Source organism: Sporobolomyces koalae, assembly GCF_050403365.1.
Source record: "Sporobolomyces koalae JCM15063 DNA, S_koalae_JCM15063T_v1_ctg1, whole genome shotgun sequence".
NCBI lineage: Eukaryota > Fungi > Basidiomycota > Microbotryomycetes > Sporidiobolales > Sporidiobolaceae > Sporobolomyces > Sporobolomyces koalae.
Window position 1 is genome coordinate 1,398,257 of NW_027481770.1, and position 19,078 is coordinate 1,417,334.

General features: G+C 56.8%; 8 protein-coding genes across 8 annotated transcripts; 3 read left to right on the plus strand and 5 right to left on the minus strand.

Moving 5' to 3' along the window:
• Positions 1-415: 415 nt before the first annotated feature.
• On the plus strand, positions 416-1,951 carry JCM15063_003680 (DUF2945 domain-containing protein; the record flags this gene model as incomplete). The annotated part of the gene is made up of 6 exons (XM_076675601.1): positions 416-456; positions 679-782; positions 860-900; positions 972-1,583; positions 1,653-1,814; positions 1,886-1,951. 6 exons carry the CDS (start codon positions 416-418, stop codon positions 1,949-1,951), a joined length of 1,026 nt encoding a protein of 341 aa, XP_076537685.1.
• A 259-nt stretch (positions 1,952-2,210) lies between these two features.
• On the minus strand, positions 2,211-5,350 carry JCM15063_003681 (uncharacterized protein; the record flags this gene model as incomplete). The annotated part of the gene is made up of 7 exons (XM_076675602.1): positions 2,211-2,554; positions 2,634-3,405; positions 3,477-3,611; positions 4,167-4,300; positions 4,364-4,633; positions 4,699-4,896; positions 4,957-5,350. 7 exons carry the CDS (start codon positions 5,348-5,350, stop codon positions 2,211-2,213), a joined length of 2,247 nt encoding a protein of 748 aa, XP_076537686.1.
• A 738-nt stretch (positions 5,351-6,088) lies between these two features.
• On the minus strand, positions 6,089-6,709 carry JCM15063_003682 (uncharacterized protein; the record flags this gene model as incomplete). Its single annotated transcript, XM_076675603.1, has 3 exons — positions 6,089-6,153; positions 6,218-6,464; positions 6,542-6,709. 3 exons carry the CDS (start codon positions 6,707-6,709, stop codon positions 6,089-6,091), a joined length of 480 nt encoding a protein of 159 aa, XP_076537687.1.
• A 274-nt stretch (positions 6,710-6,983) lies between these two features.
• BSD2 (Bsd2p) lies at positions 6,984-8,909 on the minus strand (the record flags this gene model as incomplete). The annotated part of the gene is made up of 5 exons (XM_076675604.1): positions 6,984-7,047; positions 7,119-7,531; positions 7,611-7,699; positions 7,777-7,945; positions 8,010-8,909. 5 exons carry the CDS (start codon positions 8,907-8,909, stop codon positions 6,984-6,986), a joined length of 1,635 nt encoding a protein of 544 aa, XP_076537688.1.
• Positions 8,910-9,504: 595 nt separating this feature from the next.
• JCM15063_003684 (uncharacterized protein) lies at positions 9,505-14,284 on the plus strand (the record flags this gene model as incomplete). Its single annotated transcript, XM_076675605.1, has 5 exons — positions 9,505-13,276; positions 13,344-13,456; positions 13,527-13,649; positions 13,719-13,940; positions 14,000-14,284. 5 exons carry the CDS (start codon positions 9,505-9,507, stop codon positions 14,282-14,284), a joined length of 4,515 nt encoding a protein of 1,504 aa, XP_076537689.1.
• Positions 14,285-14,451: 167 nt separating this feature from the next.
• JCM15063_003685 (lactonase family protein) lies at positions 14,452-15,939 on the minus strand (the record flags this gene model as incomplete). Its single annotated transcript, XM_076675606.1, has 4 exons — positions 14,452-14,981; positions 15,053-15,207; positions 15,284-15,563; positions 15,627-15,939. The coding sequence occupies 4 exons, from the start codon at positions 15,937-15,939 to the stop codon at positions 14,452-14,454; spliced, it is 1,278 nt and encodes a 425-aa protein (XP_076537690.1).
• Positions 15,940-16,329: 390 nt separating this feature from the next.
• JCM15063_003686 (intradiol ring-cleavage dioxygenase) lies at positions 16,330-18,035 on the plus strand (the record flags this gene model as incomplete). The annotated part of the gene is made up of 8 exons (XM_076675607.1): positions 16,330-16,384; positions 16,470-16,585; positions 16,768-16,918; positions 16,987-17,078; positions 17,161-17,257; positions 17,317-17,472; positions 17,546-17,703; positions 17,775-18,035. The coding sequence occupies 8 exons, from the start codon at positions 16,330-16,332 to the stop codon at positions 18,033-18,035; spliced, it is 1,086 nt and encodes a 361-aa protein (XP_076537691.1).
• A 138-nt stretch (positions 18,036-18,173) lies between these two features.
• DDP1 (polyphosphatase DDP1) lies at positions 18,174-18,833 on the minus strand (the record flags this gene model as incomplete). The annotated part of the gene is made up of 2 exons (XM_076675608.1): positions 18,174-18,559; positions 18,632-18,833. 2 exons carry the CDS (start codon positions 18,831-18,833, stop codon positions 18,174-18,176), a joined length of 588 nt encoding a protein of 195 aa, XP_076537692.1.
• Positions 18,834-19,078: the final 245 nt, after the last annotated feature.

The following is a 19,078-nucleotide window of genomic DNA, read 5'->3' on the forward strand; positions in this document are numbered from 1 at the left end:
CTGATTTGGAGAGTCCTTCCACCAACCGTCGCCGCATCATTCAATCTTTCGCGACTCTGCTGTCAAAAGCAGTACGACCGGGGATTGAAGTACTGCGACGGTGCGGGGCCTTTCGACTCTTTGGGTCAACCGCATGCTGGACTCTCCCTTGCGATGTTGCTTTGACTCGATATTCTTGATCCTCCCTCCTCTGTCTCGCCGTAGTGTGTTATGTCTTGCAATCAGTTTCTGCAGTTTCCTTCGAAAGAGGAATAGCGCGCGCGATCAAAAAATTGAAATCATGTCGTCATTACGATAGAGCGGAGACTGTAGACGGCGATGGTTCGCGACAGCTCGCGGTTCCCCCTTCCCGTCATACTTCTCCTTTCTCTCTATCACTACTACCGCTTCTCTCACCTATCAGACTATACACAGCATGACGAAAGCATCGGACCTCAAGGAAGGACAGGAAGTTTCGTGAGTCTTTCTCCGAAATGCATGAGCGCGGGTCCCCCACCCGATCGCATCCCACATCGCCGATGCCGGCCGTCTGAGCGCACCGCCGTAGCACACCGGCGGGACAGCTGGGTACTCTCCGTCGAGCTGGATACCAGCTCTTCATTGCGCATATGCTCATGTGATTCCAGCGAGAACTTCCGCTGAAATTGCGGCTTGTCCATTCCCCCCTTTCCCTCGCAGCTGGAATTACGGTGGAGGACAACCGACCGGCACGGTTGAAGCTGTCGTGCCCGAGCACGACACGATCCAAACCAAGGGCGGCAAGGAAGTCTCCAGGAAAGGCAGTGAGTGGTGTCTGAGCCCGCCTTCTCGATTCGGCTGCTGACGGTCCTGCGATCGCCTGCCTGGACAATCACTGCAGCGGAAGAGGACCCTGCGGTCGAGCTGAAAGCGAGCTCCGGGGTAGGTCTCCTGGTTGTGTCTGGAGCAACGCTGAATGCAGAGGTCGCTGATGTCTGCCGCACGGTCGATAGAACAAAGCGATCAAATTGGCGCACGAACTCAACGATGTCGACGAGGGTACTACCGGCGACAAGACTTCGAAGGCCAAGGAGGAGGCGGCTAGGGACGGCAACGAGGTTTCGACCAACAAAGAGGCTGAGGCCAAGAACGAGGCCAAGGCGAAGGACGCAAAGGCGAAGTCGTCAAAGCCTGACGACGACAACAACGCCGACGAGGGCGACAAGGCCGAAAAGGATGAGAAGGCCGACAAGGAAGAAGACAAGGATGACCAAAGTTCCTCGGAAAAAGAAGCTGACGAGAAGACGGCTCGTGAGAAGCAGTCGGAAGGCGGAAAGAAAGGCGCAGCCAAGGTTCGACCCTGTATTCCAGCCTCGGCTCAAGGAATATGTAAGCTGACGTCACAATCGCAGGCGAACGGCAAGAAGACAGTCCCGGCTAAGCGCAAGGAGCCCGCGCAAGGCACACGCAAGAACCCTCGTCGTGGTGCAGCCGACCGCGCCAAGAAGATAACCGAAGACGAGGAAGAGGACGATGACGAGGAGGAGGAAAACGAAAAGGACGAACAAGATGGTGACGAGGTGGAGGAAGACGATGACGATTTCGAAGAGGAGAAAGGATCCAAGGTTCGTGCAACTCAGCTCCGGTCTATTTTGCCACGCTTTGGCAACAGCTAATTTGGGTGGACTCGATAGAAGGCGCCGAAGAAGACCGCGCGTGCTGCGAAGAAGTCGACCAAGTCCAAGACTACCGCTGACGATGAGGATCAAGACGACGAGGAGGAACAGGACGAAGATGAAGATCTCGAGATTCACTCGGATGACTCTGCGAAGACGCGTCAGTCCAAAGGTGGCAAGGTGAGACTGCCCCGTATTTCATGTTCAAGAGACTCTTCACTGAATATCATGGTGTTGACACCCCTGTGTAGAAGGGAGGCAAAAAGTCGGGCAAGGCATCTGCTCCCGCAAAGAAGAAGGCGAAGACGAGCAAGTAGATGTGTAGCGCCTCGTGAATCGGGCCGACACTGTAAAGGCCTCATGTGATTTAAAAACCGAAGTATCATTATCTCTGCAATAAAACAGATGTGTCTGTGCTGTCTTGAGTTTGCGTCCGTTCTCCTCGGTTTTCCCTTTCATCGGTCAAAAGAACAGAAGAACATGCGGGTCAACGGATGTGTCATCATGATCGGTCACATGCCAAATAAACTGCTGGTGTTCCGTCTTTCAAAATCTAGATGCATTCGAGTGCGTCACTCAGGGAGTACACATAGAGGGGATGGCGCGAGGAGTGAGGCATCGCACAGTCCATGTCTGGCCTGCAGTTTCGGCAAAGAGAAGTTGTTGATATCGATCGGCGTGGTGCGTAGAGAGGAATCGGATGCCTGTCTGAGGCGAGGCAGGGGCGACGACTGTCGCATTACAAGAGCTCCTTGCTGCTGTCGAAGCGTCCTCGATTGGTGCGACCTGGACTTGCTTGTAATTGAGCTTGACCAGGAGGGTTTTCCCTCCGACCACAAGCAGCTGGATGTGCTCAGTCAAAACTGAATCGCCATTGACATCTAGCTGTGCCGGGACCCAGCGTACCAGATTCTTCATGACTAACGAGCACGTGGAACAAGTAGTCAGCCGGTCCTTTCGACACAAGCTATCGAATTTGGGGGCTTCCTGTGGGCTTACTGCTTTTTCCGTGCCTCGTGACGATGCCTGTGCTGATGTCACTTCTAGTCACAAAGAACAGGCCCGGTCGAACGTTGTCGCGAAGGGCAGCGCCGTCAAGGAGGGACACGGGCGACAGCAGGGATTGCTCCGGCCGGTCGACAGTACGTGGAGATTCGGGGGTGCGTGCCGAGAGAGAAACTGGGAGATTCTGGTCTGTTACTCCAGCGATTACATCCGAATAAAGTGGTGGTATCGTCCACGAGGAGGAGAGCACGCCCGAGGGGAGCGGGGGTATGAAGGGGAGTTGGCTGAACGTGCTGTAACGAGCTCGAGCTGGCGAAGCTCTTCGAGGACAACAACTTTGCTGTGACGTTGATCCGTTCCTCAGAGCCACAGCAGACGCCGCGAATTCATCGATTCGAAGGCCATTTTGCAGGGAGTCCGCTCGAACCGCAAGCTCGTTTCTGTCTGCGCTTGAAAGGATGTTCGTCGCCTCTGCTACATCACTCAGGCAGCTGCCTACAGCCGTTCGCGAAGGATAAGCGCTCGTTGGGACCGGGCCTAGGCCGGGTCTCTCCCCTCCGATCCTCTCGCGCGAAGAGGCGCGACTCCGGCGACCGACACCAACCTCCCGGACTCGGATCGTGTCTGGTTCAACCGCGAAAATCTTGTCGTCATAGATCAAGTAGATGTCGACAAGATCGTCGCCTTGGAGCTGGAGCTCGATGTCACGAGGTGTCTCTGGCAGTACGAAGGTGCGGTTCAGACTTAGCGAAACGAGTCGAGCACCCTAAGGACGACGAGTATTGTAAGCTTGTTGCGGGACTGAAATGAGAGCGCCAGGTTTGGGAAGATGCGCACGGTGAAAAGCTCGATCCTTTCGCCTTCATCGCCACAGAGTACTGCGACGTAGGTCCTTTGATCCGTCTCCACGGCGCGAATGAGCCGAGCGCCGCGCGTGTGTGCAAGTTTGAAATAGTCCGAGGGACGGTTGCTCTGATGCAGGGCAAACGCTTCAGTCAACGGTGCTCGTTTGAACCTCCACTTTGTGTTCCAGCCACCAGTACGTGTGGAATGTATCAACGCACTGAAGAAATTGCCGGGGGAGCAGGCCCCTGCAGGCATGAGGGCGCACTCTGTCGCGCGTTGACATCGGCTGCGACGACTCGGATCTGTGTACCCTCCTTTGACCGGCTGTCGTGCGGGCTACTCTGATCGTGCGGGCGAGACGCCAGATGGCTTGTCCCTTCGATCGCTGGTGAAGTTGTTGTCAGAAGGGAGGGGATTGCATGCAGCATGCGATTGTTCTCGCTGGGCACAGTCAGGGGAGTTGACTGTGTCGAGGAGCTCGCGAAGAGGTGATCACTGCGCCGTCGCATGTGACGAAGACGACTCAAATTGACACGACCTCCCAATGATATTCGAGGCATTCCTAAGCTTGGATCCAACGAGAGAGGAATCGATGCGCTTTGAGGTTTCTGGAAGACGCGTGTAGCGCTCAGTCAGTCGGCATGGACAGCCGAAACACATAAAGAAGCAGCGAATGCTTACAACATCGCAAGAGGCTCGTGCCGCGAGTTCCACCACCCGATCCTCTGGTCCACTCTCCCTCAAGAACTTGGCCAACTCAGTCATACTGTGGCGCCGTGACGAGCGTGGCTGTAGCTGACTACGCGAAGCTGCGTCTGAGCCGTTAGTTGTTGCGAAAGTCAAGCACGGAGCACCGCGAAATTGCGGTTCGGACTCACTGGCATCGAGAGGGTCATGGACAACATCGGCGGCCAGGAGACTGGTATGTTTGATAAGATTCGTCGCACCAGTGCCTCGCCGCGAGCGGTCATTTGACTCGATCATCGACTGCGAGATTCGAGACGACCTTCGATCCGCGTTGAGAGCCAAGTTCGGAGACTCGTCACTACGCAGGCCAGCTGTGTCTTCGTCGAAAGGGTATCCGTTCTTCCGAACAACGCTGCGCATCTTCTGTTCGATCAAGCTCCGAATCTCGGCGAGGGCGTAGACTGCGACAGAGATAGGTAGAACGTCAATACGATCCATCCGTTCTGGTACGCTAGCGGTGGCTCACCTCGAACATGCTCGTTCTTGCCCGCAATCGCCACGAGGATGTTGCTCCTGTCGCTTAGGATGGCCATCTCACGAAAAGATGTCTGTCGGATCAGAGGGACTGGTCTTCTGAGTTGAGCTCGTCCACTGCCGTTTGACCCATATGTGGAGAAGCTGCCGGGGAGCGGCATTGGGAGAAATTCCAGGCTCGTTGAAGTGCCTGTGCGACATTTCAGCGTTCAGTTTGCCTCTTGAACTGCTGGGCCGCTACGCAGCTTACCTATCAGGAGATACTTGCCGTCGAGCACGGCTCCACAAAGGGGTTTAGAGTATCGCATTTCCGGCGTGATGGAGACAAGCGCGAGGTCATTCGCGGCAAGCGTAGCGTGACTGGCCGAGTCCTTCCAGACCGGCGACATCTTGACAGACTCCCGATGATCGTATCCGTCGCTTCGAACTTCGAGTAGGTCGAGCGAGGCTGTCCCGGCTGTAATCGATCTTCCCATACCGCTCAGAGCTCGAGACAGTCGCTGCGATATGCCGTTTGTCAAATCATCGGAGATTTCCAGTGCTGGATTAGGCGAACGAGAGTCGATAGCCTCGGCTGCAGGGCAGAGCGTCGCAGCGGGTGAAACAGACGTTGCAGTGGCCGACTGCGGTATCTTCTTGATCATCCTGGAGAGGAGAGCGCGGGCGCCTCGTGATGGCTAGAATCATAATAGTAGATACGATCAGCTCCAGCACGCGCTTACCGGAGGCACACCCTACCGCTGCTATTACGGATCCTCACCTGTACGTGCTCTGACCCCACCAAGTTGGTGGCCGCGCTTACATGAGGTCCAGCGAGGAGGTCAGAGTGGGAGAGTACAGGCACTGATGACTGTGTAGCGTGATGATGAGACGACCGCATTCGGCAAGGCGGGAGGCAGGCGCTAGTACGACCCCAAACTTGCGTTGCAGCACTCACGGTGAAGAAGAAGAAGGGAGAAGAATAACAATGGGGGTTCACGAGGCCCGGGCGCTCGCGTGCGCGCGCCAGCACCCATGCAAAAAATTTCGCGGTCCGTTCCAAAGTAGTCACGAACGGCGCATGGGCCTTTCTAGTCGTCTTCAAGACGACGGCAATATCGGAATGCGGTTGAAAATTTCCTTTGCACAAGACACAGAAAGCCTAAATTTTCGAAGATCACGTGACCAGGGACGGTACAGAATCGCGGATATACTGGAGCAGAATGCAGCCGTGAACGGAGCTGTGCAAGCATGGGGGAACGAATGTACAGGCACTCGAGGGGAATCTTGGCTGGCGTCACCTTTGCCGAGAAAAGCTTCGCACAGGGCTCAAGTGTCAGCTATTGAGGTCGAAGAACCTCGGTCTAAGAAAGCGCGTCGTGGGCTCGCGACTCGCGAGGCAACTACGAGGCCTGAACGGATTCGAACGCTTCTGGCTTATGCCGCTCTTCAAATGGGTCGAATGCGACTGATTTGGTCAATAAAGGCCGTCAGACATCGCACTCGGGACAAGAACAGCTCGCGTCACTCACGCTGGCCGACGTAGCCGTTCTTGTCAAGCACTTTGTCCCAGATATGCAGCTCCGTTCCTCCGTGTCGGGCGCGCTCATTTCGCACAGGTCCAGAAGCGTTCCTGCGTTCGATGTCAAGTCGCTCTCGTTCAAAGGCAGTCAATGCATGAGCCGCGCCGCTGCCGCGACGACGGGTGCCGGCGCTCGAGTCCCGAACGAGAGCGGAACGGCGGGGGTTTGCCGGCGCCGAGCTTGCTTCCGTGGCATCCTACGATGTGTGCATACACCAGTACAAGCTTTATCAGCAGTGCCGGACTCCCAGATTCCGACGAGCTAGAGCCTGACCTGGTCTTGCTCCCTCAGATCGACTTCAGCCTGGAGCGAGGTAGCCGGATCCTCATCCATCTCATGATCACCTATAGCTTCACTTGATAGCTGAGGTTCGGACGTGCGAGTAGGCGACGAGCGCGGAGGCGAGGGCATCTTGACCAGGTGGGGCGCGTCAGACAGCATGCGAGGCAGGTGCACCAGTGGCAGGGCCATCCACTCACTGGAGTCAATTCACCTGGTCCGAGACTGTTACTCATCGCAAAATTGATAGAGAGAGAAAACCGCTGGCAAGAAGCGACGATCCAGTACTACGACACGCCGGGCCTAGAAACAGCGCCCTCATCTAGCATCTCCCCTTCAATGGCTGGAAACGTGAGCTGTCACAGTCAAAAAAGCCAGGCCTGACGATAGGATCAAAGACAACTGGATTTTACAACATCTGATATACACACAAAACTCATGCAACCGTACTTTCAGCATCGGCACCGGGACCCGTTCCCTGACGCAGTGCTCGGGCATATCTAGACAACGGTGAACAGGTCCCAGTCAGGATGGGTCATTCGCGAATCGGAAATGAGCAGAGACAACTTGCCTGACAGCCCTCCAGTAACTCAAGCATCCACCAATGAGGAGAAAGCTCCCGACAGTCACAAGCGCGAAGCTCATCCACTCGTTCGTGTCCATACTCATCGAGTTGAGCTCTGCTTCGCTGACTCCATTGCCGATCAGGCTTGGTCCTCCTGACAGATCGACGCGCGAATTACTGGCATTGAGCATACTCGAGAGACCCTGCGAAGCTTGTGTCGGAAGGTTGCCGAGCGCGGCAGCCAACGTAGAAGACGGTAAGGGGGATTCCACCTCCTCAATCTCCGTCGAACCCCACCACGACCATCTGACGCTCTCAAGATTGGATTTCGTGCCACTGCTCAGTGCCGTATCGTCTTGCACAGTGCCTCCCCCGGGAACCGGATCGGCGGAATGGTCTGTATGTTGTTTCAGATAAAACTGGACATAGTAGCTTACAGAGATTAGCGTGCATGTTCGAGGGCCGCATTTGCGCATGCCAATGTGATGGTCGACTCACCCCTAGCTGAATGAGCGTAATACCGAGACCTGCTCGAGAGCCATTCTTGGCGGCGTGCGTCGTGTGGAGCAGATATGTGAGCAAGAACCCTGAGACATCCAAATTGATCGGAGACAGTCAGCAGGGCATGAGACTATTGGCGACCATCAGGGACTTCGACACGTACCAACGAACTGGAAAGACATGCTGACGAGAAGATTCCAAGCGAAAGAGAAAAGATTGCCGACTGGCATGCCATCCACACATATGTCATCAGGACCAAGGAACCCGCCTGCAGTGATGACGGTAGTCTCCCAGTACGGAGGTGTCGAGTCGAGCGCTGCAGCTTCATATGCCTACAATGTGATGGAAAGACAGGGATCAGTTCGCTTGCGAGGCTTGGATGAGCGCATCACTCACGGGCAGCACCTCGTCCTTGTCTGGACCATCTCCCACGAAATCTACGTTTGCCGCACCGTCAGGTTTTGCGGCAAGATTTGAGAAGACTCCGTCATTCTTCGCGCCTCCTCCATAAATTTTGCCTCCAGGGTTCCGGATAGACATCGACGAAGATTCAGGGGCGGACTCGGCGGCTGTGGACGCAGTGGCGAAAGCCGGTGGGCGTGGCGGCAAAGGAAGGTGGATATTGCGCGGAGGGTACAGGGATGATTCCGCCTCTCGTCGGTGGTAGTCCGCGTCAGTGTCGTCGGAATCGTCGTGGCTGAACAGCAGGCGATGCTCTTCTCCCGCGTGCGTCGCGCTCCTGTCGCTCCGGTCTGTCGCGCGGCCAGCTGGTCCAAATCTCGACACTAGGGCTCTCCAGTCAAGTCGGCCTGGTCGCGATGCTCGATTGGTCTGACGTATCTCAGCGCCGTTGTCTTCAATAGATTCCCGCGCGGTAATGGACCGTGATGGCGGCAGGTCGAACCGGGGACGAGACCCGCTCTCGGCAGGGAATGTGCCAGCATGACGGCTAGAACTGCCACCGGCACCTCCTTCGTATGCTTGCGGCTCGAAATCATAGCCTCCTGGTATCGTGACTCCATCCGCTTGCTGTGTGGAAGTCGAGGAGAGAGCGCCGCGAACGCTCGTCATCGGTGGCGATGAAGGGTGCCGGTCCGCACCAGGAGACGCGTAGCTTGCCAAGCGCGCAGAGGGTATGGCAGATTCATGTGGCGGAGTGTCAGGGTGGTGCTGGGCAAGGTGCTGCGGGACACGGTCGTCGCGGTCGTCGCGGTCTTCCTCAGGATCGGTAAGATTGAATGAGGCTGTGAAGTCTGCGAGCGGGCCAGCCGTAAAGTGAGGTCGATGGCTGGACATGTAAAGTGATCTCACTTGAGTACAGAGGCGAGGAGAGGTCCGAAACGATTACGAAGCGGGCGGCCGGCCGGAGCGCGCGCGCGGAGCGCTCGCTCACGAGAATTTGCATCTCGGTAATCGCGCAGACCGTGACAAGCCGAGTCCAAGTGGGACCTTTACGCCGTCGCAATAATCGCTACGGACCGAGCACGTGCATGTGCCATGGGAGCTGAAATTCCAACATGCTCTCGAGACGCGCCAGAAGCGGCGAATTCTGCCTATGCGGATGATTGGCGCATATTCAGGCGATGATGCCGAAGTAGCAAAGTCCCGTGTCGCCCAGCAGAAGCGCAGAAGTGATCGAGACGGACGCGACTGAGATGCATAGATTTGTTTTGTTTGTTGTTGTGTCCACTCGGAACGGTTCCTTCCCGACACTCGACTCGTCTCGCCATCGTCCGCGCTACTGTGACAAGTCCACACTCAGCGGTCTACACGTGCTGCCCGCAGGTCAGTCACCCCTTGACCGCCGCGTCCGGCTGGCCTGCCTTGGCGGACGCGCCGCTGACCTCACGTACGACCTACTTGTCCAGATCTCGACAGCGAGCCAGCCACGATGAGCCAGGACTCGTGGGCGCGACAAGGCCCGAGTGCCACGGATCCAGATCGATGCGCTGCAGCGCATGTCCGCCCTCACTCGATTTCGCCCCGGCCCGACCTTGGCGGCGCGGCGCATGCCGCAGCGATTGCACCTGTCAGTCTCGCCGACTACACCTCACCTGCGTCACCGTCAATCTTGCTATCGCCTTCGACGCCCGAGTTCCCTGCCGTGGAATTGCCAGGCGATTCGGCCGACGGGGACTTGGCCTGCCAAGACCCGGAACAACCGCCGCTCGGGTTCCACAGCGAGAATGGGAACGGGCAAATGGACAATAAGCTGCGCCACTCCCTCATGCTACTCGACTCGAGGCTAGCCGAGCTAGAGAATCTGGGCTCGAGCGCCAAACCCCCCGACAAGGCTACGTTGCCAGTGGTTCGACACCGTGTCTCGATGGAAATACCTCTGCCGCAAGCAGATGGAGTTGACGAAGAGGACTGTGGGCCTGTGAATGTGAGTCACGAGGACGGACTCGAAATCCGAAGACGAACGCAGCAGCTGATCCACCCTCGACCCGCGCCTTTTCTTGACAAGTTCATGCTTGCGCGTACCTGTTCCAGTCTCAATCACGGTGATCGCGAGATGTCGACCAGATCCCTGGTATCGGTCGCTTCGGGTGTTTCCACGCATGGATCCTCAGAAGACGCCTTCGACATCGTGGACTTTCCTTCTATCGATCAACTCGACCTCGATCCGCAGTATGGTCTCGGACTCGCAGCGGCCACCCGTCTGCCCGCATCACCTCCCGCGCAATCGAGCGGCTCGCTGGCCTTCCCCGCCCCGCCCCCGAATATCCCGCGCGTACCGCTCGAGTCCGTCTCAACAACGGACAGCCAGGAGCACAGCATGCGAGAGGATGAGATGTTCGAGCAGCTTCATTCACTCGGTCAAACTTCGGGTGTACAGGGCCTCGGCCTCTTCTCGGAGGGATATGCAAGCCGAACTCCTTCGCATGTCGCTTGTTCGGACACCGACGGGGACAGTCGCTCATTATGCTCAAATTTCTCATCGCTCGGCGACTCGACACTCGCGAGCTCATATGCACCAACGTTCGAAAACGTACAGTCAACTATGTCTTCAAAGATCGAGCATTCGACCCCTGTCCCTGTACTGCCGCTGTATGCTCGCAGGGCTGCCAACGGCTCAGTCAACGTCCCAGCGCCTCCTCCCATCGTCACCTCGCATGTCGAATCTAACGTTGGTCTGCACACAACCCTCGGATCACCATTCTCTCTGCAACACGAGATGTCGCCATCCCCTGGATCTCTCTCGCCTTACTCCTTTGTCGAATCGCCGAGCCAAAGCGCCCCGTCGTGTCCATCATCTCCGCATCTTCCCTGCTCGCCTTCACGGCAGGACATCGGCTTCGCCGAACTCCACCAGGCGAGTCTCGGGCTGCTCGGGGCTTTCGATGATGGCGGCATACCAATGTGGCAAATTCAACCTGAAGACGAGTACTCGCGCACCAGGTCTGCGACCACAACAGATAAGCAGCAAAAGACCAAGCATGACCTGTTGCCGGCCGGAGGCAGTCACAATCGGAGCCCTGCAACCAAACAACCAGTACCTTCGAAACCTTCGCGGGCATTCAGCACTCCAAGCGGCTTTCCCGCATCTTCGCCCTCGGAGTTTTCGCCTCTCGGCGCGCTTAGGCGCCTCTCCTCCTTCCAGATTGTGAGGAAACGGAAAAGCGATGTCCAGCTTGGCGCAAAAACCACAAGACCAGTGTTGAGCAAGCCCAAGAGCGAGGCGGCACTCTCTTCGTTGTTCCGGGAACACCTCGATCACCCTCAAGACAACAACGAGAACATTCTGCCGAATGACCAAAGCAGGAATCGTCTCGGGAAAATCTCGAATCGCTCGAAGTCGTCCCCCCGCCTGTCGAAGCTCGCCTCCGCATATTCGAAGCTCGACGCGCCAGTACTTGCACCTCCGTCGAAACCCTCCGAGTCTGCCGCAAGCCCTCGAGCAGTATCATCTGACTCTGAGGACAACGTAAGAAGCCGCAAACAACCCTCGGCGAATCCGACCCGAAAGCGGTTTTCGATTCTCCTACCGAAACAATTCTCAAGTCCTCGATCTACTGTCGTACCCCCGGTACCGCAGACGCCGACGCAGCCTCCTACGGAGCAGCGAGTCCCGATTCAGAATGTCCTCGTAGCCTTCGATCGTGTCGAAACAAGCACTCCTGTCAAGAGTCCGCAAGGGGACGTCATCGCCGGATCGGATCCCTCAACGGCAGCTTCCCCGCCGAAGACGAACGACTCGACAGCAACGGTCACGACCACTTGCGTCCACACTGTCGACTCTCCCGGTCAAGGCGGACCGGCTGCAGCGACTGATGAAGATGTCTTGCCCCGACTTGCTCCTATCGGCACGATCGAGTCCGACGCGGATATCGATTGTCCAATCACGCTCACAACGTTCCTCGATGTTGTCACGGACATATCGACAAACTCGCTTTTCACCCGAGTCCAGTCTGACAGCCTCACATCGAACCGCAGTCCTGCCCTTGTCAAGGATTCGCTACCACCCTTGGGAGACCGCACAAATAGGTCGCATCCCACAAGTCTGGCTCGCCTCGAAAATACCAAGTCCTTCCCTCTGTGGAGTGACGCTGAAGATCTTGTCGTCGTCCCGCAGCACATTGCAGTCTTCCCAGTTCGGCTCCCGGCACCGACTATGCATGCGCTTGCGCAAGCAGGAACCGAAGCAGACGCGGAAGCCGAGCAAGATGATTACGGCGGAGATAGCGAATCAGACGAAGACAGGCCGCTGGGCGTGACAGTTCCAGGAGCTCTCACAGCTCAGAAGAGCCTGCGCAAGTCAATATCGAAGAAAGCCAAGTCTCGCACCAGAGAAGATCCTTTCGAGTTCGAGAACGTCGCATCAACAATGCCCTCGACCTCGTCAAGCCAACGCCACGCTCCGCCTGTTCCAGTACACCCGCAGCCCCAGAGTTTGGTCAGGAAGGGACAGGCGGAACCTCGGTCGTCTTGCCCACCGCAGGCGAGTGAAGGTCACGATTCTTTCCTTCCGCAAACAGATGCATCCATCGCACGGAGGGCAAACTCGAACGGCATGAAACGCTCTCCGTCGACACCTCTCGATCCGATGATCGCCGACTCTGCCTTGACGATCGATTCGCCTGTTCTTACGCATGAGCCATTGCCGCGCCAATCGTCAGCCGGACCGAACGCGACACGTCTCCGCTCGCTCAGCAAGCCCGCTCGACTACAAGAAGCAGTCGACGACGCTGTCGCAGCCCCTTCAATCCGCGGGCCTCCGCTGAACGCGCCGCCTCGATCTACGCCCCCTCCCGTACCGACTGCAGTCAGAGCTCCTCTCAATCGTCGACCGAGCCTGCACCCCGATATCGCGAGTCTACAATCAACAGCAATGCAGCGACAGTCGAGCAGTTCTTCCGCGAAATCGTCTTCGACCTCTCTATCCTCTTCTGCTCACGCGCAAGCCCCTACAACAATGGCCCAGCGCCCGTCGGCCGGAGGACGCTCGAGGTCAGGTACTGTGGCTTGCGCTGCGAGCGCGGCGCTCGAGTGGCGCGTGTATCTTGAGAATTACGGCGCCAAGCATTTGACTGTCAAGATCAGAGATCGTACTACGGCGGGAGAAGTTGTCACATACGCTCGTGGACGAGGTGCCCTGGAACACGGGCTGGAGAGCGAGGGGGGCTGGGCCTTGTGGGAAGTCTGGCAGGAGCTTGGGCTCGGTGAGACTCGTTGTGATCTCTACCAGCCGGATGGTACTGATATCATCTCGACTTCACTCGGTGACAGAGCGTCCAATCCGCGAGTACGAGTTGCTGAACGATATCGTCAGATCCTTCGATGAGAAATCGGCAGGCTTTGTCCTGCGCCGAACCAAACTGTGGCCGATTCTGTCTGCACATGTCCGTTGTGCCTTCGCATCATCACTACCGTGCCTTGTCTCGACAGCCGCTGAAACACACCACTGAACAGGCTCGACCCCACGCTTGTCCGCCCAAGTCGGCTCAAGTTCAACTGGAAGTCAAGAAAGGCAAATGGTCGAAGCGGAATTTGTCCCTTAGAGACGGGACCTTGAGTCACTCTAAGTCTGACAAGGTACTCTCCTTCGTTTAATGCTGCAGTGCTTCGTCATGGAACCTGACATTCGGGGTGTCGCTCGTTCAGGGGAAAGACTCGATCATCCTTTGCCAGTTATCCAATTTTGCCGCTTTCTTCGTCGATCCCACCGTACCGCAGCGACTCAAAGCACCACGTCCACACGTCTTCGCCATGAAGTCGCGCTTGACACGCGCAAACTTCGAGGAAGTCTCTCAATTTTGCGTCTTTGTCAGCGTAAAGTCCCAAGAAGATCTTGACAGCTGGATCGCAGCGATCACGGAGAGTGGTGTACGTTTGATTCCAAAGACTCTCATGGAGACGTTGCGGAACTCACCGTTTGCGTGCAGAATGAGCAAATGCGTCAGCGGGAACATGCTGTCCTTGCTACATCCGGCAAGCTCGATCTTCCGACGTCGCCATTGCTCGCTTCCGGATCCATCACGAGCGGTACGATGTCGCTTCCCGTCAACGAGCCTCCAGCCCAGAGTCTGGCGGATACTGCCCAGCCGCGGTCATTCTTGACTCGTCAAGGATCGGCGCGTCCAGCGCCTGCGATACTGGCTCGCACGGGGGACCAATTGCCGAGCCGTCGACCGAGCTCAAGTAAACCGCTTATTGACCTCTCACACTAATTCTTACGGTCGTCATCCTTCGTGTTTCATAACGATGTTGTAATTTCATGAACTGTTGCATTTGATCCTTCTGCGGTCTATGATGATGCAACAATTGTCGGGACATGTTCAGCCTTGCAGTCAGCCGCGCGCTAGGGCCCTGAATACGTCTGTGCCTCCGCAGCGGATTAACTAAGCCAGACGGCATGACTGGCACCAGTCCCCGCCTCTTCCTCGACCGCGCCCTCCTGTCTTCCAAGCTGGACTCGAGCAATCTCGGTCAACTGGCATGCGGGATCATTCCACTCGAGTATCGAGACCCATCCCTCCTCGTCGTCCGTCAACACGAGCCAGTCTCGCCCTTCTCGCTGTTCTGCACTCGAGAAGGGGAACACTTCGATTGCGTTCGCTTTTCCACCAGAAGTTGCGGTTTCAAATCGATGCAGCGCACCGTAGCCTCTCTCCTCCGTGGACGAAGTGGAGTCGTCTGCGATCGAGCCATCCGGTTCGACTCTCCAGACGGAGATGAAGCCCTTCTCTGCTGATGTCTTCCCCCGTGTCGTGACGTAGATTCGAGTATCGTCGAGTGAGAGTCGCAGAGTGTCGCCACGATAAAGCGCGCGCGAGGGATCTAGCGAGGAAGGTATTATCGATAGCCTTTGACTGTGAGCCAGGTACGGCATTGAACCGATGACGTCGTAGACATCGAGATAAGATGCTGCCGGAACGTTGCAATCGACCATGAGCTGAATGAAGCAAGAGCAGCTTGGGACGCGATACAAGACTCACTGTGTTCTGTAACCACGTATAGCTTTCTCCCATCGCGACTCGGGATCGAATGCCGAGGTCCTTCGTGGCCTCTGTTGCCAAATGACGGCACCTCTGCGAGTTGACGCAGCGTTCCATCGAGTTCAACGGCATAGGCGTAAATTGAGTCTCTGCCTCTGCCATCACTCCCGCGGGGCAAGCACGTCAGACTGCGCATCCACTTGGAGACGGTCTGTTGGGAAAGGAACACACACGTGCGGGACGTAAGCGCGTTTATAATTGGGGTCGAGGTCGATGGCGTGGCTTCCGTACCTCAGGGCGACTCTCGTTCGGTCGGTAGCTGGATCCCAGAGCTCGGCCTCTCCGCCATCGAGGTAGATTACCTCTTGCAGCCTATCCTGCAGTGCGCCCGTGTTGGCGAGCGAGAATGTCTGTGCAACCGGGCCTCCCGCTTGATACACGCGCGGCATGTCGAGCTCGAGCGAGGATTGCCAATGTGAAGGGAGCACGGCGAGGTAGGAACCGGTCGCAGCTGGTGGATTTCGGCGTCAGGCATGCGCGGTGAAGCAAATCCGCGGCAGATGTCCCCACTCACAGATCGGCACGGAATTCAATCTGCTGATACCGCCTTGGCCCCGGTCTAACACGGACCAGCTGCTCAGCGAAGGCGGCTGCGCCCAGGTCGTGGCATATGCTGTGTCCCGCTCTTCCGACAGCGCGAGGTACTGATGCGGACCTTCGGCTCGTATCCTGTCATGCACTCGCAGAGTCGGCGGGTTCGTATACGGGGAGAAAGCGAGGAGATACAGGAAGACGGTGTTGAATGTGCCCGACAGAAGATAGTGCAGGCGGCCACAAGTCTGGCTCGCCGTGAGAGATGTGGACGGGATGCACGAAGACAACGACATGGCCTGGGAGCGAGTGCAGAATGTAGAGGTACCGAGCGCAGGCGGCCGCAGATGCGATCGTGGAAAGCGCTTGTCACCGGACTGCAGAATGCCGGCGGCTGCCTTTGTGGTGCAAGGACGTGGTGATGCCCGCCGAGTCTGATCGCCGCTGCGGTTCCGAAGGGGGAGAAGGCAGCCGCACTGTTGGCGGAGCGAAATCGTTTATCCGAAAGATCTTGATTGGTCGCGTCTCTCCCGCCCGCGGTTCGGCTGCATCCCGCGGCATGCGCTTCCGAATTCCCCGCTGGCAAATTTAAGCGCGCGAGGTGGCTCTTCGCCTCTTTCCCTTCTGTCTGTTCTCGCCTTTCCTCGATAACTGTAATACACTCAGCCCGAACAACGTAATCCACGATGAAGACGGTATCAGCTCTATGGCTCGCAGCCTCGCTCATCTCGACATCTCTCGGTGAGCCCTCCCTGCAGCACCCTCGACGTATTCGATCGAGCAATGATGATTAACACTCGCCTGCATACTTTGTTCGGTGTCACAGCCCACAGCCATGTCGCGAAGACCCCGCAGGAACAAGCTGCCCTCCAATCAGTAGAGGAGAAGATGTACGCTTGCGCACCAATGATCGAAAAGTATCAAGCCCTCAGACGACAAGCTGTAAGTGAATGCACAAGCGATCCTCGGAGACATAAGCGATATGGACGCAAGAAACCCACGAGAAGAGTCGGTCGACGCGGGGGTGGGGGGCAATGCACGGGCGATCTGTCACTCCGCACAACCGCCCATGATGCGAATCAATCGACCATGAAGTGCTGACTTTACGTACCCGTACTCCATAGGCACAGGAGCAACTCTCTGGTTCGGCACCGTCCAGTGCTCAGCAGATTTTCCTCGACGGAGCTTTCGAGTCCGCTGAGGAAAAGGGCGAGACCCTCATGTCTTGTGCGCCCATCCAGGAGGAAGCTACGATGAGGAATCATTCATGCGCTCGTACGCTCCAGCTCACTTGCCTGCAGCTCATAAGCCCGCCATCTGACATGCAGTTTTCGTTTGCATAGTTGCACCTGAAGTGACAGAAGGCCCCTACTATCACACGGAAGGACATCCGATCCGGCAGAATATGGCAGAGGACCAGCTCGGTCTGCTCTTCGTACGTCCCCGTTTCCTTGCCTGGTCTCGGTACGTAATTGACGCTTATTGACCAACCTCAATTTTGATCAATCAATCTCTAGCTCATGGATGTTGGCGTGATTGACGTCAACACTTGCAAGCCTCTCCCGAACGTACTCGTTGATTTGTGGCACGCAAACACTACGGGTCACTACGCCGGTGCGTCCTGGAAATGACTGTACGGATCTGGGCGAATGCTAAGTGGCAGAAGTTTACAGGTCATCCCGAACAAGCTCCGCATCTTCGTTGGGAGGGCCCGGCACACGAAGGACCTCGCAAGGGACTGCTTTCGAAATACCCTCGCACCAACGACCACGAGACATTCCTTCGTGGTGCTTGGCCGACGAACAAGAACGGACTTTCCCAGTTCACCTGTATGTCTCGACAGTCTAGACCTCGTCCTCCGTTGACCCCATTACTGATGATCATCGCCTGCCTATTATGCAGCCATCTTCCCTGGCTACTACACCGGTCGCGCAACTCACGTTCACGTGCGACTTCACACTGAATGGGAAACCTTGAAGAACGGCACCTTCCGCTCGAACCGCCTGATTCACACGGGCCAAATCTTTGTTCCCGACAACGTGAACGCTCAAGTTGACAAGGTACGCTGCGATAGTGTTTCCACTGTACTCAGGATGCCAACACAGAGACTGACTCCCCCGCTACACGATAGCTCCACCCTTATAACATGAATCCGATCGCCGACAAGTGGGGCCGAACGCGTAACTGGGTCGACTCGCTTCAGATCTACCAAGACTCGCACGCGAACGGTCACAACCCGGAATTCGAGGTACTCAAGCTCGGAGGCGTCATTCAGCAAGGCCTGATCGGCTACATCACGCTCGGAGTTGATCCTACAGTCGACCACGACATCAATGCACCTTGGTCCCCTATTCCTGCCAACGTACAGAAGAGGATGAAGAATGAGCTCTGAGTGGCTTTGCAACGATTGTAGGTGGTGAGATCTTGGTATCATGGTTTGCACATATGGAATCAAACAGGCCGTAGTGATCGTCCCTGAGCGCGAGCGCCTGAACGAAGGTAGTGGAGTATAACGAGCGCTAGCATCTCTTTAAGGTTGACGGTTGTCTAGCCAAGCCTTCGCTTTTTCGATAGCAGCCTTCATGACCTCTTTGCGTCGACCCCAGCACACTCGCTCTTCGAGCTCGTCCCAGCCACCTGTGATCAGCCTCGTGCGCTCGTCCGATTCTGGCCACTCCCGCGCGAGCGGCGAATTGTCGTCGTCGGATGCAGCGACGGCGTCATCACTGGCCACTAGCAGTGTTTCTGTTGCACGCGGAGGTATGGAGGAGAGTTGGAAGAGCTCGAATTCGTAGCGGGTTGAGGCCACAAACGAAGAAGCATGCGGGTCTGTTGTTGGTGAAAGTGCATGCGGTGCCGGATCGAAGATGGTTAGGAGATGGGCGAGATGTTCGACTTGGTCGGTCACGACACCAGCTATATAGTACGACCGTGTCGTCAGCGGGTCTCGGCGGGTGTGTAGCGGGATCTCGAAGGAACATGGCATGCCTTCTTCCCATGCTTCGCGTGCGGCGGCCTGCTGGCTCGTCTCCCCCGGTTCGACGCCACCCTTCGGGAACACCCAGCGTGCTTGCCGCTTCCTGGAAGACGTGAGGAGGAAATGAGGAATCGACGAAACCGGCGTCGGATGAGGCGGGGGCGCGGGGTCTACGAGGATGATCGCAACAGCGACAACACGAGGTGAAACCATTCTGCGATGCGTACGACAAGTCGGTAGCTGCGTTGGAATATGCGGTGACTTGACACCTGTGCCGATCCGGAGGCAGCGGAAGAAGCGAATCTGAGATGTATACTCGACCCGCTCACGAAATCGAAATTGTGCGCGTCTACTTTAGGTTGCGTGCTCTCGGAAGCAGGCGCCCGTTAGCAGAAAGTCTGTCGAAATGCGATCGATTCAGCGGCGGGTCGTGACTTGACAGTCGGAATGTCATCAAG